The sequence below is a fragment of the Dermacentor albipictus genome, chromosome 4 (genome assembly GCF_038994185.2).
Source record: "Dermacentor albipictus isolate Rhodes 1998 colony chromosome 4, USDA_Dalb.pri_finalv2, whole genome shotgun sequence".
Taxonomy (NCBI): Eukaryota; Metazoa; Arthropoda; class Arachnida; order Ixodida; family Ixodidae; genus Dermacentor; species Dermacentor albipictus.
This window is the reverse complement of record NC_091824.1, coordinates 85,435,073-85,450,119: the sequence shown is the minus strand read 5'-3', so window position 1 is coordinate 85,450,119 and position 15,047 is coordinate 85,435,073. Positions and strand designations below refer to the sequence as shown.

Sequence of the window (15,047 nt, the reverse complement as noted above, 5' to 3'; positions counted from 1 at the left end):
CTGGTTGCATTCTTGGGGCGAGACCATGGACGCAAACACCCCCTCCCCCTTCCCAATAGACACACGTACACCACTACCCCCCCCCCCCCCCCGCCCCACCAACATCTGCAGAACACACGGTTGCGCAATCCGCACTAGTTGGCCACCGCGCAGGCCGTCGCCTTCTCCTCCCTCTGCGCGTCGCCGTCAAGGCGCCCAAATCGTCGCGACCAACAGGATATTCGAATTATCGCCACTTCCGCTGGGCTGGGCGAGCGGAGCAATGAAAGTACAAAAAGTTGGTCGAAAAAGCAAGACAACGGAAGAGGCCGTGACGTCGTCCCGAGCTTGGTGAGTCCGTGAAAGAAAAGGGAGAGGGAGCAAAGAAGAAAATAGCAGGGACCGGGGGTCGACTGGGAAGACGCGAGGGGGGCCCCCCCGATCTACTTCTATACGCCGAGGAGAGGGCCACTCGAAAGCGCCACCCAAGAGCCGCGTAGGTCGCGGCGCTGCAAGCGACGCCTCTGTGCCGGAGGATTTACCAAGCTCGACGCTTCCTTGCTTTGGTGAGCATCGCCTTATCAGTGTCTCCACCCGTTTCCTTCGGACAACGCTTGTAGATTTTGTAAACGGCACAGTTCGCGCGACGGACAGATTGAATGCTTGTACGCGCTAAGTAGGCGATTTATAATGCGCATGATTGGTAAGGTTGTTTTGAGTTACGCGGGCAACAGCGCATTGTCAGATTATCATCATCAACATTTGATGTACCTAAAAGGCCCCTTGCGGGGTACTATATAAGGGGGGAGCAGGCACATTAGTAATCGCAGTAGTCATGGAAACCACAACATAAAAAACAACATATAAACATATCGGGTGCGCAGATGGTATGGCTGTTGAAGGCATCGATAACGTAATGCATGGCAGAGCTGTCAGTTAAGTAATTATTTCTGGAACTATAGGCTCTCAGTAACTGCTTAACTTTTTGTCAATCGCGCTAATTAACTCATGATTTTGGCCGCTCATTCCACTGCACTGTACTCACAAGCAAGCACGATTTATTGAATGTAGCAGTAGTACAATGCAGGCGCCGTACACTTAGGCTACTAAATAGTCGGTGAGAAGTGCGTTGCTGAAGAATCAGTGCATTATTGCGCAAGTGTGGTAAATAGTAGTAGAGTTTGTGGAAAAGGCACAGTTAAGATCAGAGGTTAAGATATGAGCTGACAGTATTACCACTTTTGAGCTAGTCATACTCAGATGTTACGTATCTCGATGCACGATTCTGGATGGCTTCCAACGCAATAATTAGGTTAGTCTGACAAGGGCTTCCAAGTGGTGACGCAAATTCTAGATTAGCGCGAATGAATGTTGCGCAAGCAAGCTTGCGGATACAAGAGAAGATGCGCAATAAGGAGACACGCAGGAATTTCCCGTGCTGATTTGCATTTGAACCTCGGTTATATCCACGCAGTTGTTGCCACTGGTAAGTACAAGTGAGTGTAAAACGTCAATTACGGTACCTGTTAAAGCACGCCTTAAAATTCGTTGGCCAGTCCTTTGCTATTGTCGCGGTTACTTTTTGTTGTCGTAGTTGAAATTATAGCTTTACATATGACTGTGACTTAACAAAGGTCTGTCAGACATTAGGGCGCATTTGTTGTGTGCCTTCACTCACTAGGAAAACCAAGAACTTAATGAGTGGCATCAGGCTGGTCGCTCCAGACACAAGCGGAATATATGGGGTTTACACCAGCATTTCCTCGACGCTTTTCTGATGCTAGTTGTTTTAAGCATAGTCTTCAGGTGTGGTTTGGTCTCGTCCGTAACCCTTTCTATTCATATTTTTCATTTTGTCTATGCCAAAAAAATATGAAGTGCACCCCTTTGTTTTGATGCAGTGTTCAACATGTGATGATAATAGCGTGTGTACCGCGCAGATATGCAGGAGTTTACAGAAGTTTCCGTGTTGAAAAGTTTTGACATGAGGTTCTCTTCAACATTGCTGATCACCATCCGCCAACAATATCACCAATAACGCTGCGCTTTATTTCGATGAAACAGTTCATAATCGCCTCCACGGCATCTTGTTCTCTTGCAGGGACCACTATCTCAGCATGGCCCGTCCTACGAGTTGGCCATACTTGAAGCTCGCAACCGCCGTCACCATTCTTCTTTTTCTGTTCCAAGCCGGAAACGCCCAGTAAGAATGCTTCAGCTAAACTACATGTCACGAGGCCATTGTTTTCTTCTACGTAAAACATAAAGGGCACATTGTACTTCGCGACACGAATGTTTAAGTAATTCGCCTATACCTGCGTTCGAGAACAACGTGAACACAACGCCGCACTTTTCGAGCGTCTCGAAACAAAAGACGCTTCCTAAGTGCGCGTACGCAGACGTGCGATGAGTTATATTTGATTAGTGCGCATTTGGTGTACGCAGTGGTAGCCTAGACATCCTTTTGCACACGCATTTTCATACCCATACATTTACGTACGTGCGCTTTGAGCATAACTTTAGTGTATGCAGCTCGGGCTGTAGCAACTATGTGGTTTCATTTTGCACACGTTTCCGTCTGTAGCACCGCGCAGGCCGTTATTAAACTATCACACTTACCTGAGCGAAGATAAGCCTGCCTGAAGTTTTAGTATATTGTCAGGTTCGACATTGCTTGTCGGTGTAGAATGTTGAACAGAAAAGCTACAGGGGGGGCCTTGATTTCCGCATCCCATACCACTAACATGAAAATTTCTTGCTTCCTCCAAACTAATAACGAAAAATGTCTTTTTGTTTATTTTGCACATTCACGAACATTTCATCCCCTATAGCCTTTTACTGGTTATCGGTGTTGTCGGGCTTTGCTGATCGATTTCACGCTTACTTTTGGTCTCGTCAGGAGCAACATTGCGAACTACGCTGGCCGTGTGCTGAACGATCTCTTCAAGCCGGAGAAGTATGACAAGCAAGTGCGACCGGCAGGAACCAACGAGTCGACGGGTAAACGAAATTCTCACTTGCTCTATGGCCTTAGGTTCACGCATAACGCCAGAACATGGGCTTCAGAAAGCGGGGGAGCCGATAGGTTCTGTTGATGGTGGAAAACTCCCACAGTCTTTTCTCTTTCCTCGTGCAAGGTGCACTTCCTCGTTGCGTATCAGTAGAGCGACTGTCTGGACTAAATGGTTGTACCGAAATAACGGGAGCGTGCTAAGCAATGGCTACGTCCGAAACATACATTATTCTTCTTTTCTTAACCCTTATTATTAAGGTTGACTGCCTGCTTGCCGTGAAGTGCGCTGCTCTTACTTCAATATTTGTGGGCCTGTATTCACAAAAGGCATTTAAAGCTAGAATTGTTCGTGAGAGCAAATTAATTCCAGCCAATCTCGATGCTCGACGAATTATTAGCGAAGGCGACCGACCGATGGCAAGAAGTGCTTGCGAACGAAAAACTTTGTTAATTCGGCCGCAAAAGTCGAGAGAGAGAGCAAATGATAAAGGAAAGGTAGGGAGGTTAACCAGGACTGAGCCCAGTTGGCTACCCTACACTGGGGAAAGGGAAAAGGGGGCGGAAAGATTAAAAGAAGAAGAGCAAGTCCACTTGGGATATCGTTCGGTCACTCAGTCCGGATCACAGACGCTGACTCAGTCCAGTAGCCTTCAAATATGCAGCAGAGCTTTTGTGGCCTTTTGTAGGTGCGATATGTGAGGCCATGGTCCCAAGATCTTCTTCAAGGTGAACGGTGTTCTATCCAGCTGATCGAGAGCTGTGCAGAGGTCATGTCTTTCGTTTTGAAAAGATGGGCAGTAGCACAGTAGATGTTCTATAGTTTCCTCCGCACCACAGGCATTACAGTCGGCGCTATCAGTCATTCCAATCAAAAATGTAAGTCGAAATGCTTGTGGTGGCACAAAAGGTGATGTTTGACCAATCAGGGAGTGCACCGTATATAACGTAACATAGCGTACTGATGCCGAAGTCGAGCAAGGTAACTCACAGTCGCATTACTATCGCATAATTATCTCTAGCAGCTGCGTACCTGTGACCAGCTCTAGAGGAGGGGTCTTTTGGCGAGGACACATTTATACGTGATCTTTTCGGCGGCATATTGTGGCTATGCTTTCTCAATTGTGATTGTAGCCAGAATTGAATTGTACGTCATTGTGTCATCTCTGGGAAACACTTTATTAGTATTCAATCTGGCATGACCTCAACATTATTGTTTGTATTACGCAGAAAAGTGGTCCATATGCGACCTAATATTAACATATAATGAAGACAGTTTAATCTGCTTGAATTCACGTAAACATTAAGTCATCGCTATCTATGATTGCTTGAATTCGAATAACAATTTACTATAATAGATGACTGTGTCCTGAATGCCTTTGTCTGTAACGGGCACACATTATAATTAGCTAAGCAGTTTCTGCCATCGAAGCTCGCCACTGCTTTGATCGCAGGTCCCGTGATAGTCTTCACCAACATGTACCTCCGTTCGATAGACAACATCGATGACAAAAATATGGTAAGTGACAAATGCCATCATCTTTTCTTTTTTGAATATGACTGCTCCCAAGTGGTCGCCTGTTAGCTCTCTCTCGTGTCAGCCGACACCGTCCAATGGCTGAGAATTTTATAATCCCATAACTCCTTCTAATCTTCTTCCGCGCTCGAATACGTTTCCCTTCCCTTGGTGCTCCTTTTGTTACTCTATTATACCGCCAGTTATCTGATCATGTATTGCCTGCCGAACTTTACTTCACCCTCTCGCCTATACCAGAATACCACTTTCCTTTCTAGCGCTCTCTGCGTCGTCTATAAGTTCCTTTCAATTTTCTTCGTTATCTTCCAAGACTCGGTCCCAAGGGCGAATACAGGCAGAATGCAATGGTTGTAGTTATACTTCCCTTTTCAAGGATATTGGAAAGGGGACATTTATGGGCAGTACCTGTCGTACACGCTGCAACACATTTTTGTAGGCCTGGCGAGTTCGGTTGCGTGATCTGGGGTTTCCTGTGATTACGAACGCTTGCTCCCGCACCAGACTGCTTAACTCTGCTTGGAATAATCTGTTAATCTGTAAGCTAGTCATGTTAACCTTCAAGCATATTCTTTAGCTTCGCCACTTTAGCTCCTCGATCAGTAAGTATGTGTGCTTGATTTTGCCCATGACGGACGCCATGATTCTCTAGGAGTCTGTGCTGGACCGTCGGAAGTCCCCACTCTCTAATGTCGACGGGCTTTATATTTAAGGACGCCCTCAAAAGCTCTATAGAAACAACTAGAAATTATGAAGGACGAAAACAAGGGCATGGATAAAAGGGGGTGCTACGGCGGCCCTTTCACACCTTTGTAAGCGCCCGAAAAATCTCTGGTTGCTATCAAGCATGTGCCAGTAGCCTCACTTGCACTCAAGAAGCTGTACGCTGCGTTTCGGGAGCACAGAAATGCACACATGAAACCGAGTAAGTTGCTAATGATATTGCATATGCTTTTCTGCGATTTCCATCAATCTAAAGCCTTCCAATCGCTTCTCACCTGCCACCTTCGGGAATAACGCCGTGGAAATTCTAGTTGGCGATGACGCACTTCAAGTTGCACGTAGTTAGCACAAGAGCACTTCATCATTTGGCCCCGCTTTTGTGTTCGTGCGCAGGCGTTCGACGTGCAGCTCACATTTCGTCAGAAGTGGAAAGACGAGAGACTCAAGTTCAACGACCTGGGTGGTCAAATAAGGTATGTCATTCTGGAGAACCCTCACAAGCTGTGGCTGCCGGACCCGTTCTTCTCGAACGAGATCACCGGATCCTTTCACAACATCATGAAGCCGAATGTACTGGTCAGGATATATTCCGACGGAGGCGTGCTCTACAGCATCAGGTATGCAATGTTTTTGCTCATCTCACATAATTCTCTCGAATAATCTGCTAATTCACCGCCGCGACAGGATCGGCGATACAGGTTGCAAACGTTTCTTTGATATCATCAAAATCAATGAAGATTTATAGAAACAAGCAGAGACATGGCTGTCACGGCTCTTCGTTACTTTCCAATAGATTGAGCGATCTTTTTAAAAGCGGATCATTTGTGAGTGCGTACTAATCTAACTGTCTGCACGCTCATGCGATATTGTACCGATCTCTCGCGGATTCCTTGTTGTAATGTACTGTAATGTCTCACATGTAGTATGTTGTAATGGGCAGTGTGCTTCGCTGTGTGCAATGTTACTTTTTTGTTTTGTTTCTCTTGTAGTGACTATACAGAAAGTGACTGTTGTGGTAACGAGTACTGTGACTTGAAGTTAGCGCGATGCCGATACATCGCACTGAGACTATTGAGACTATACATATATAGTATAGCAGGCTGTATGCCGGAGTTATACTTTATGTTTTACTTTTCCATTATTTTTCATTGCTGACTTTTTTCTTCGTTATTTTACTTGTATTTCATTTTTATCGCTGGAGTTTATTTTTGAAAATTGGGATAGTCGGCCCTTCGATGGCCTATTTTCTGAGTCTCATGATTTAATAAAACACAACAAAATTATATGCAAAGGCTGGTACAGTTAGGCTTATTGTAAACAATAGAAGCAAAACGCTTCAAATAATAGATATTGCTCGCCTTCGAATGTATCGCCCTTGCCCCTTCGCCCCAATATAAACACGTGTAACCAATAGCCGTGACGATGATAGTAACAAACTGTGAGGCTGCGTAGACTCTCGATTCTTATATTCCAATACGCGTTTCCTCCTGCCGCCAGTTTCAACGTAAAAAAAATCCTTTGTTTTACAATTATTTATCATGATCGCAAGGGGTCGTCAGCGTTCCGCTAGCTGTGCCTGCTGCAGCAAAAATCCTGAGACAACTCGGTACAACATAATGAAATGAGAAGGCATTCACCCAGCAAGACCCGTAGGTAACGTACTTACACATTCTAGAACCGCTGGGATTTGAAGTGAATGGGAACATTAAGCGGTCAGCAGCCGAGAAAGGGACAGACAGACAGACAAAGAACTTTACTAATGGTCCTGAGGAACAGCGTTAGGGTACCTCCCTTTTCAGGGAGTCCCGGTAGCCGTCGCGGGCCGCACCCACGTCGGGGTAGGAAGATCATGGTATTCCGCTCTGTCGCAGGCCCTCTGGACAGCCCGTAGTTGCTCTGAGAGGTCGCCGCTTTTAAGGGCTGCCTCCCAGTCGGCTAGAGTGGTTAGCGATGAGTTGCGTAACGCAGGCCATTGCCAGAGCATATGGGATAAGGAACAGTACCAAGAACGGGAAGAGACGCTTAGAATATTGGCGGGAAAAGAAGCAGGGAAGAAATTCGTAGGACAAGATTCGTCACAAGCATAGGTAATGGTACAAGGTAGATATAGACGTTTAAGGAAGTGAAAAATAAAGATTAAGGAGTTGTAAACAAAATGCTAGACTGAAAAAGTTGTACCACGTACCTGATTAGCTCGAGCAGGCTAGGTGGCTATTTGTTACTGCAGTGTTTCAAGGGCGATACCAATAAATCATCATCCTCATCATTGACACCATCATCATCTGTGGAGGGTCAGTGGGAAAAAAAAGATTCGCCTTGACATTCGTTTTTCTTTGACAAACGAGTGTGGTCGCGCCGTTCACACTACGCCATTTCATTTCGAGACGTCTTAGATGGGGCAGCATGGAGCGACGTGATAACAAAACTGAAAAACGTTCCTTCACGAGAAACGTTAATAGCGTAAAGTATTGAGTTACTGAATGACTTATACTGTGGACCTGCTTGGGCTGGCTGTTTCTTAGGGAAGTACTCGAACGAAATTACTCGCGCGAATTGCTTTGCTCACAGGCTCAACCCTCGGCTTGCACCACGGAAGCTGTCCTATCGTCTCTACGATCGAACGATGTCACAGATGACACGCGAACGCACTTTGTTATTGTAGTTTTGCTTTCACACAGGGTGCACCAGAAGCGCTTACGTTGTGTCTTTTCTCGCTTAACTGCGCCACTTTCTATACGCAGGGTGTCGCTGAAGCTGTCGTGTCCCATGAACCTGATGAATTTTCCGTTTGATCGACAAACTTGTTCGATTATTACAACCAGCTGTGAGTATATCATTGCAAAACTTTTCCGTACTTGAACAGCAAGACGTAAATGAGCGCTCTAGCCGAGTGCGAAGGGATTGGAGGTAGCCTTTAGGGACTCACCATGTCAGACAAAACAATGTAATTGCTAGTCAAGTGCGCAATTGTAGTGTAAGTCTAATGTTTTGCCTACAGATGAAACAAATGATAGCACAACACAACACAGTACAGTAGATACAGTACTGATACTAGCAGAACACAAATATAAAAATTGGCATCACTTTCGAATACTTGCGAGAATCTTACCGATCGGCAATCTGTACTGTGAAACTCGCTTAATAACAGGAACAAGCAATATCAAAGTAACGACTCTGCACATTTCCGTGACTAGATGCCCACACCACAGAAGACATAGTGTTCTTGTGGAGACAGAGCGATCCTGTGCAAGTGATGAGGAGTCTGCACCTTCCGAAGTTCGCTCTAACAAAGTTCCGGACAGGCGACTGTTCTTCAAAGACTAATACAGGTGAGTTATTTTTCAATGGCAGGTGTTATTGGGAGGAGAAGGAGGAAGAGGAGGGGCTAGAGGATTGATGTGCCTGTCAGTTTACGCCGTGCTATGAAATATTATTGTCCTGTCGGCTTGACAGCATAATATACTATTGTAGCATTGACTAAGGTGCTCTAGTAGTAGGGTAACATATTTTATTAGTGCTTAAGGTGTCCTGCTAGCGCAGAGTGAAGTTTTGTAGTAGAGGGGTAAGGTCTATCTAATGAAATATGTCAGTTGAAAGTCAGCGCTTTGTTGATGGTATTGTCTTCCTTTCGTTCCGTGTGAGCTCTAGCGCTATCCTCGAAACACGGTTTTTTCCGTAGCAGCGTTTATGTACACATAGCTTATTCTTCCCCAACTTCTCTCCCTCACCATAATTGGGGAGGAGAATAAAGTGAGCTGAAGACACTCTGCCCTCCCTCCACCCCTTACTCCCGCACTTTCAATGGAAAGAGTGAGCTGTGCGTACATAAACGCTGCCAGGGAAAGTAGTTGCTGCTTTGGCGAATATATGTCTTGTCGAACTAGAGACATTTCTTGTTCGATCCCTTTTATTCCGCTCAATATAAAATCTGCGCGTGATATTTACTGGAAACAGTCAGTTGTTCTGGCTTTCGCTCTGAAGCAAGAATGACTGCAGCGAGTCATAACGAGGACATAATACTCTGCCAGCATAAGCAAGTGAGGCTTGAAGTACTCGCCCTCTGCGTCTGAAATGTCACTTAAGAACTCGCTCGTTCCTCGGTGAAAAATATTAGCAAGTGAGTTTCGACGTCTCAATTCTGCAGCAATCACTGCTGAAACGAGAGGAAGCTGAGAAAGTAGAGATTCACGATACGGAAAGGCAGGCGCGCAAAACACGAACTCAAGACGAACGAGAAAAACAACACATATACCGACTATCCAGCGCCGTGCGAAACTTTCAGCTGATAGTAGGCGTTTGCGCTGTCCTCGCTCCTCTTGCGCACGTATTTTGTACGCCTGTTTTTTTTTTCGGGGCCACGAATCGCTGCTTGAACACCGATATTTTCACTTCCTTGCCGAGTCATCCTGCAGAGTTCTCCCTATAGAGCGAAACAGACACAGTGCGCAGGGAACGCGAGACACACGCACAAGCCCTTTGCCGCTTAGGTGTTTGGTCTGGTAATGTTTCTTTTTGCTACGCAGGCGAGTACTCCTGTCTTCGACTGGACTTATCGTTCGAACGGGATCGAAACGGTTACATGATCAACATATACCTGCCGTGCATCATGTGCGTCCTGTTGTCCTGGGTCGCTCTCTGGATCAGCAACAGGAACACGGCCGTGCGCGTGTTCGTGCCCCTGGTCGTGCTGCTGGTGATGGCGATGCTCGTATCCAAGTTTAACCAAGACGAGCTCCCGCACACTTCGTACACGAAGGCCGTGGACACGTGGACGGGAGTCTGTCTGACTTTCGTCTTCCTCCTGCTCGTCTACGTCACAGCAGCCGACTACATCGTCCGCGTGACTCGAGGTGGTCAGGATGCGTCAGCTTCACCGAGCGACGAGAGCAAGGCAAGCAGTTATTTTTGTTGCTAAAATGCGCAGCACTGGTACCTCAGTCAATGCTCGTGGTGCCTGCGGCAAATATCACAGTGGTATATATATATATATATATATATATATATATATATATATATATATATATATATATATATATATATATATATATATATATATATATATATATATATCCCCATTAAAGATGCGATCATGGCTTTCAGCGCTGGTTGCGCCGTCACGTTGTCTTCGGATATCACCACCGTCAAAACGCAACGATATATTTCATACATTGCGGTTTTCCTTTTTCTTTCCTTGAATGTTTTATCTATTTAGCTTTTCTTTTCGGTTTTGTAATTTATTGCTTAAGACTGTTTGCTGAATGCGATGATTGTACGCTTTTCTTTTCAACGACAGCGGCAAGGCTTTCCTGACAAGCAGTTGGCATTAAAGTAAGAAATGGAGATGAGCATGCCATGTAATGCGCAGAGCAGGTAACCGCGGTGGACCATTATAATTACAGAATGGCTGCCAAGCGAAGGGAAGCGCAGTCGAGGACGGCAGAAAATTAAGTGTGGTGATGACATTAGGAAATTTCCAGGCGCAAGTTGAAGTAAGCTAGCGCAAGACAGGGGTAATTGGATATTGCTGGGAGTCCTTTGTCCTGAAGTGAAAAAAAAATTATGATAATGGTGATGATGATGATTGTTTGCTTCTGTAGTGCTGAAAGCTTCAGCACAGCCGGTTGCACAAATCCTGCTGCTAAGATGTTGTAGTTCTTCTAACTGGGTAATTCTTATAAGACCATTATGGTGCAGCTGGTAATGAAATCGGTAAGCCTGTGGTCGTCGATGGTATCGGTCTGAAAAACACACATACGTGAAGACCTATATACTTCCAGCGGCCACGAGGCACATCTGTTGCATGCAGTCTACTAGCGGGATCCTTGAGTAACGAAGTAAGCAAATTAACAAACTTTTTTTTCATCCATCGATTAGGTTGAGGAAGCGGGCAAGCCGGCTCCTGGATCGGCCAAGACGTCCTTCTTGCAAACCCTGAGAGCGTGGTTGCAGCGACCGAGGTCCACGCCGAATAAGATGGACATCGTTGCACGGATCGCTTTTCCGCTGTGTTTCATACTGTTCCTCATCATCTACTTCAGTGTACATGCAAGTTCAAACGCTGACGAGTAACGCAGGTCTCTTCCGAGCTCGCGCGACCGTATTCAGCCTTCTGAAATGCCCTTCTGAAATGGCCTTCGCTCTCCCCTGCCGCGTAAACTAGTGCCATACTGCCTCGAAACTTGCCGAGAATGCCACAAGAAATGTTTTCTCACGCTGCCTGTAGGCCGGCGTCTAGAGGCGAGCAGAAAGATATTGAACTCTCTTTTAACGTAGCTGGTCGAAGTACCGTCCTCATTAAGGACACGCAAGCCCTCTGTTTATTCGATGATTGCACACACACACACGCACCCCCCCCCCCCCACACACACACACCACAAGCGCTGTCATGTGCGCCTCAGCAACCACGTGTACAGTCATTTACACGCAATAACACGGTCGTGTTATTCAACGATGTCCGCGTTTCCAGCCATTTCTCAAAAGATGGCGAGGTTTTTTGTACCGTGTCAAAGTAACCATGCACGCTAGATGTTCACTACGAACGTCTGTCGTGGTCCTGGTGGTCAAGAGAAGGTGGTTTCGCTTTCTTGCCTCAATGTGAAGTATATAATTATTATCTCTTGAAGGTGTGTTGCGCATGCAAACTGTCAAAGGAAATGCTAAGCGAGATGGACGTGTACACTCGATGTTGGGTGGATGCACATCTCATAATAGCAATTTTGATGGCGGATGGCTTCAAGTCAAGTACACCCGTCGCGGTGGCTTACTGCATTAGTGTTGCGCTGCTATAAGCACGAGGTCGCAGGATCAAGTCCTAGCCACGGTGGCCGCATGTCGATTTCCCGTCCATTGGGGCGACATTAAAAACCCCCTGCTGCTCAAAATGTATCCGTAGTCTCCCACTACGGGGCGCCTCATAATCTAAGCGTGGTTTTGGCTTGCAAAACCCAAGAATTCATTCATTCATTCAAGTCAAGTACAATTACACAGACGCAGGAGTGTTGGCCTTTCACTGATAAGCGGGATCCACTAAGAAAGGGTGTCCACCAAATGCGGCCTTCCATAGTTGCGCATAGAGAGGGCCAAATGCCAGAATACTCACGCGTGCACTGTGTAATAGATCTACTACGAGCGCTGTTTTAAATGTCGTGTGGTTTTTATTTGAGACAGAGAGAGATAATAATTTGTCTCGTGGAAGTGTCTTGAATGTGCTTTGCAATGAATTCGTGTGCTTTCCGAAAATCAGTGGCGAATGCTGCCCTGAAGTGCGGTTCTGTAGGCCCAAAACACCGCTAACGATTTGTACGCAGCGCTTTTATGCAAAGAAGCTTGTTTTTCTTCCTGATAACGCCCCCCCCCCCCCCCTCATGAAGGCAAGCCTAGTCACTTTTCTTTGCCGGTGACAGAACAGAGTCCCGAGTGAGAGGTGGATAATATCGAAGTAACTCGCTTCCGCCCCTCGTTATTTTGCTTGTCAACAAGAACATAAATTACACTGAATAAGGTCAGTTGCGAGATGCCAGAACTGAGAGATGTACGTAATTCGGAGCCACGAATGTTCGTGTTCGTAAAGTACCCTTCTGCGTGATTCTCCTCGCTCTATTCGCATGCGATTTAGTAACTTCCGTAAAGACATAACTAAGCAGAAGGGCTCAACCACAAAGAAAAACACACGGATACACCTCACAGGCTCTTGTCCTACTTTAGTAACTTCCGGCCTTTTAAGTTATCCTGTCTGCTCTTTCCATGTTTTGTGCGCGGAATTGTGATTATGCTATAACCTTTTCTGTATAGTCATGCCATTATTCTTCTTCTTTTTTGTTTATTTTGCAAGTGCAAATGCAACCACTCTCGTTTGTAGACTGGTGTGTGAAAGATTACACCCCCTCGCTCCCCTCAAAGTTGTCTTTACGATTCAGTACATGTATGTGTTTAAGGATTGCTCAGAAATGTCTATTCATGCGGACGTTGTTTGACGCGGTGTTGTTGTTCAATCTGAGGTTGAAGTCATGCAATAAAAAAAAAGGAAAGAAAAGTTCATCAATTTTGTTATGAGCATTTTTCTTTGTGCCTTTTGTTGCCTTTGAACGCGAATTCCGACAACACGGTAGGCTTTACTCCCACTCCGCTGGTGTATACAGACTAACGAACATATTGCTACGTGCATCTCTGAGCCTAATGGGCGATGTACAGCGTTCCACTGCGCTGCAAGTGCTACTGTGCTGTGCAGTATATGCGGCGACAGTGACCGACTGTGATTGTATGTCTACTCTCCTTTCTTTCTTTATCTCTACTTTGTTATCACTTTACTCCCCCTCCCCTCTCTCCCCCGCGTAGGGTAGCAAACCGGATCTTCCCCTCTGGTTAACCTCCCTGCCTTTCCCCTTTCTTCTGTCTCTCTCTCTCTCCACTGCGCGATGTCGGCATTGAACAAACAATGGCTGGGTTCTAACACTCACCGTAGACGGCAATGTAGACAGCTAATCGGACAGTGGCCATCTTAAGTCTAGTTCCAATTCTCACGAAGATGTCAAAGTAGACAGCTTCGTGTAGACATCACCGAAGTCAAAAACGATGCAGGCCAAACTGTAAAAATGTTTACACCCTTATGGGTGTTTTCTTGTCGCACCAGTAACAGCCTAGCATTTGGGTAAGGGTGTTACTGTAACACCCTTACATATAGAGGCCGACAACGGAACTCTAACTAGGCGTGTGTTGACAAATGACCTAGCTGAAAATTATGCAATAATTCTGATGCCTAGGACCAACAGGGACGTCCGACAAGAGAAGTTCACAGGCGGAGATATGAAACTCTCCTGTCGGATATTTTCGTGCGCCCGAGGTTGTAAGAATGATTGCATAGTTTTGAACTGTGTATTTTGTCATCACGCGTCTAGTTAGAGCTCCGTTACCGGCTTCTGTCTATTTTTGTGAGGTCCTAACGGTAACGGAGTTGCCAGTGCGACAACACCCTTAAAGGTGTAAATTTTCTTACAGTGTATTTTCCTGTCCGAACAAGATGGCGGCTGAGTATTATTATTATTATTATTATTATTATTATTATTATTATTATTATTATTATTATTATTATTATTATTATTATTATTATTATTATTATTATTATTTATTTATTTATTTATTTATTTATTTATTTGTTTTGAACACATATATACAATTAACAGGAAAGGGAAAGCGAGGAGCAGGCTGGCAACTGCCATCGGAAGGGGCACGACGCCTGCCTACTCTTTAGAAAGGAGGTGACAGCAACACAGAAATGGAAGATATGAAGGAGGGGAGGAAAGAGGAAAGGAAGAGCAACAGGACAAATGTAAGACGCTTGGAAAGCCGACAGGAAGGTTGTCTGCGCACAAGAAAACGTAGACGCGCCATCCAACGCCCTTAATGTCAGCTACCCCGTGTTTTTCATATGTTCGCAGGCGCAAGGACTTAAAATACAGAAACAATGTGTGCTTTCCTCAACTTATTCTTGTCGCCACGAGGTGGCGTCACGTCGCAGAAGCAACTTCCATAAGTTTTTCAGACGGCTCAAAACGCGTTCCATTACATAGCTTCGAAGTTGCCTCGGCTATCTCCTTAGCTGCCTATACGTAGACTGTCTCCGATGTTGGTAAGAACTGGAACACACCCAATGCGAGTCTGTGTGGCCTCCGCAGCAGCCGGACCTACACAGTTGCAGAAACTACCGCTCAGCACTGTACCATACGTTCTAACAGTGGACGAACCGAACACGATAACCAGTAAAGCAATATCCTAAAGGCCCTTCCGGCGTAGCTTTGAAGGAGG

The 15,047-nt window shown here is 45.7% G+C and overlaps 1 protein-coding gene across 2 annotated transcripts; it reads left to right on the top strand.

Moving 5' to 3' along the window:
- The first annotated feature begins 238 nt into the window (after positions 1–238).
- LOC135901164 (glutamate-gated chloride channel-like) lies at positions 239–13,287 on the top strand. Of its 2 annotated transcripts, none has more exons than XM_065430829.2 (9): positions 239–545; positions 2,081–2,182; positions 2,879–2,979; positions 4,444–4,508; positions 5,640–5,863; positions 7,988–8,070; positions 8,441–8,575; positions 9,770–10,137; positions 11,121–13,287. In XM_065430829.2, the coding sequence occupies exons 2-9, from the start codon at positions 2,097–2,099 to the stop codon at positions 11,313–11,315; spliced, it is 1,257 nt and encodes a 418-aa protein (XP_065286901.1). In that variant the 5' UTR covers positions 239–545; positions 2,081–2,096; the 3' UTR covers positions 11,316–13,287. The 2 variants fall into 2 exon arrangements, with proteins under 2 accessions (XP_065286901.1, XP_065286902.1); XM_065430830.2 differs by lacking the exon at positions 239–545 and adding an exon at positions 599–1,465.
- The last annotated feature ends 1,760 nt before the right edge of the window (positions 13,288–15,047 follow it).

What these genes read in the sequence shown, in the direction of transcription:
- LOC135901164 (XM_065430829.2), top strand. Translation starts at nt 2,097, where the DNA reads ATGGCCCGTCCTACGAGTTGGCCATACTTGAAGCTCGCAACCGCCGTC. An exon ending in AGGAACCAACGAGTCGACGG is followed by an intron (nt 2,980 to 4,443) that starts GTAAACGAAATT and finishes CTTTGATCGCAG; the next exon opens with GTCCCGTGATAGTCTTCACC. An exon ending in TTCGATTATTACAACCAGCT is followed by an intron (nt 8,071 to 8,440) that starts GTGAGTATATCA and finishes TTCCGTGACTAG; the next exon opens with ATGCCCACACCACAGAAGAC.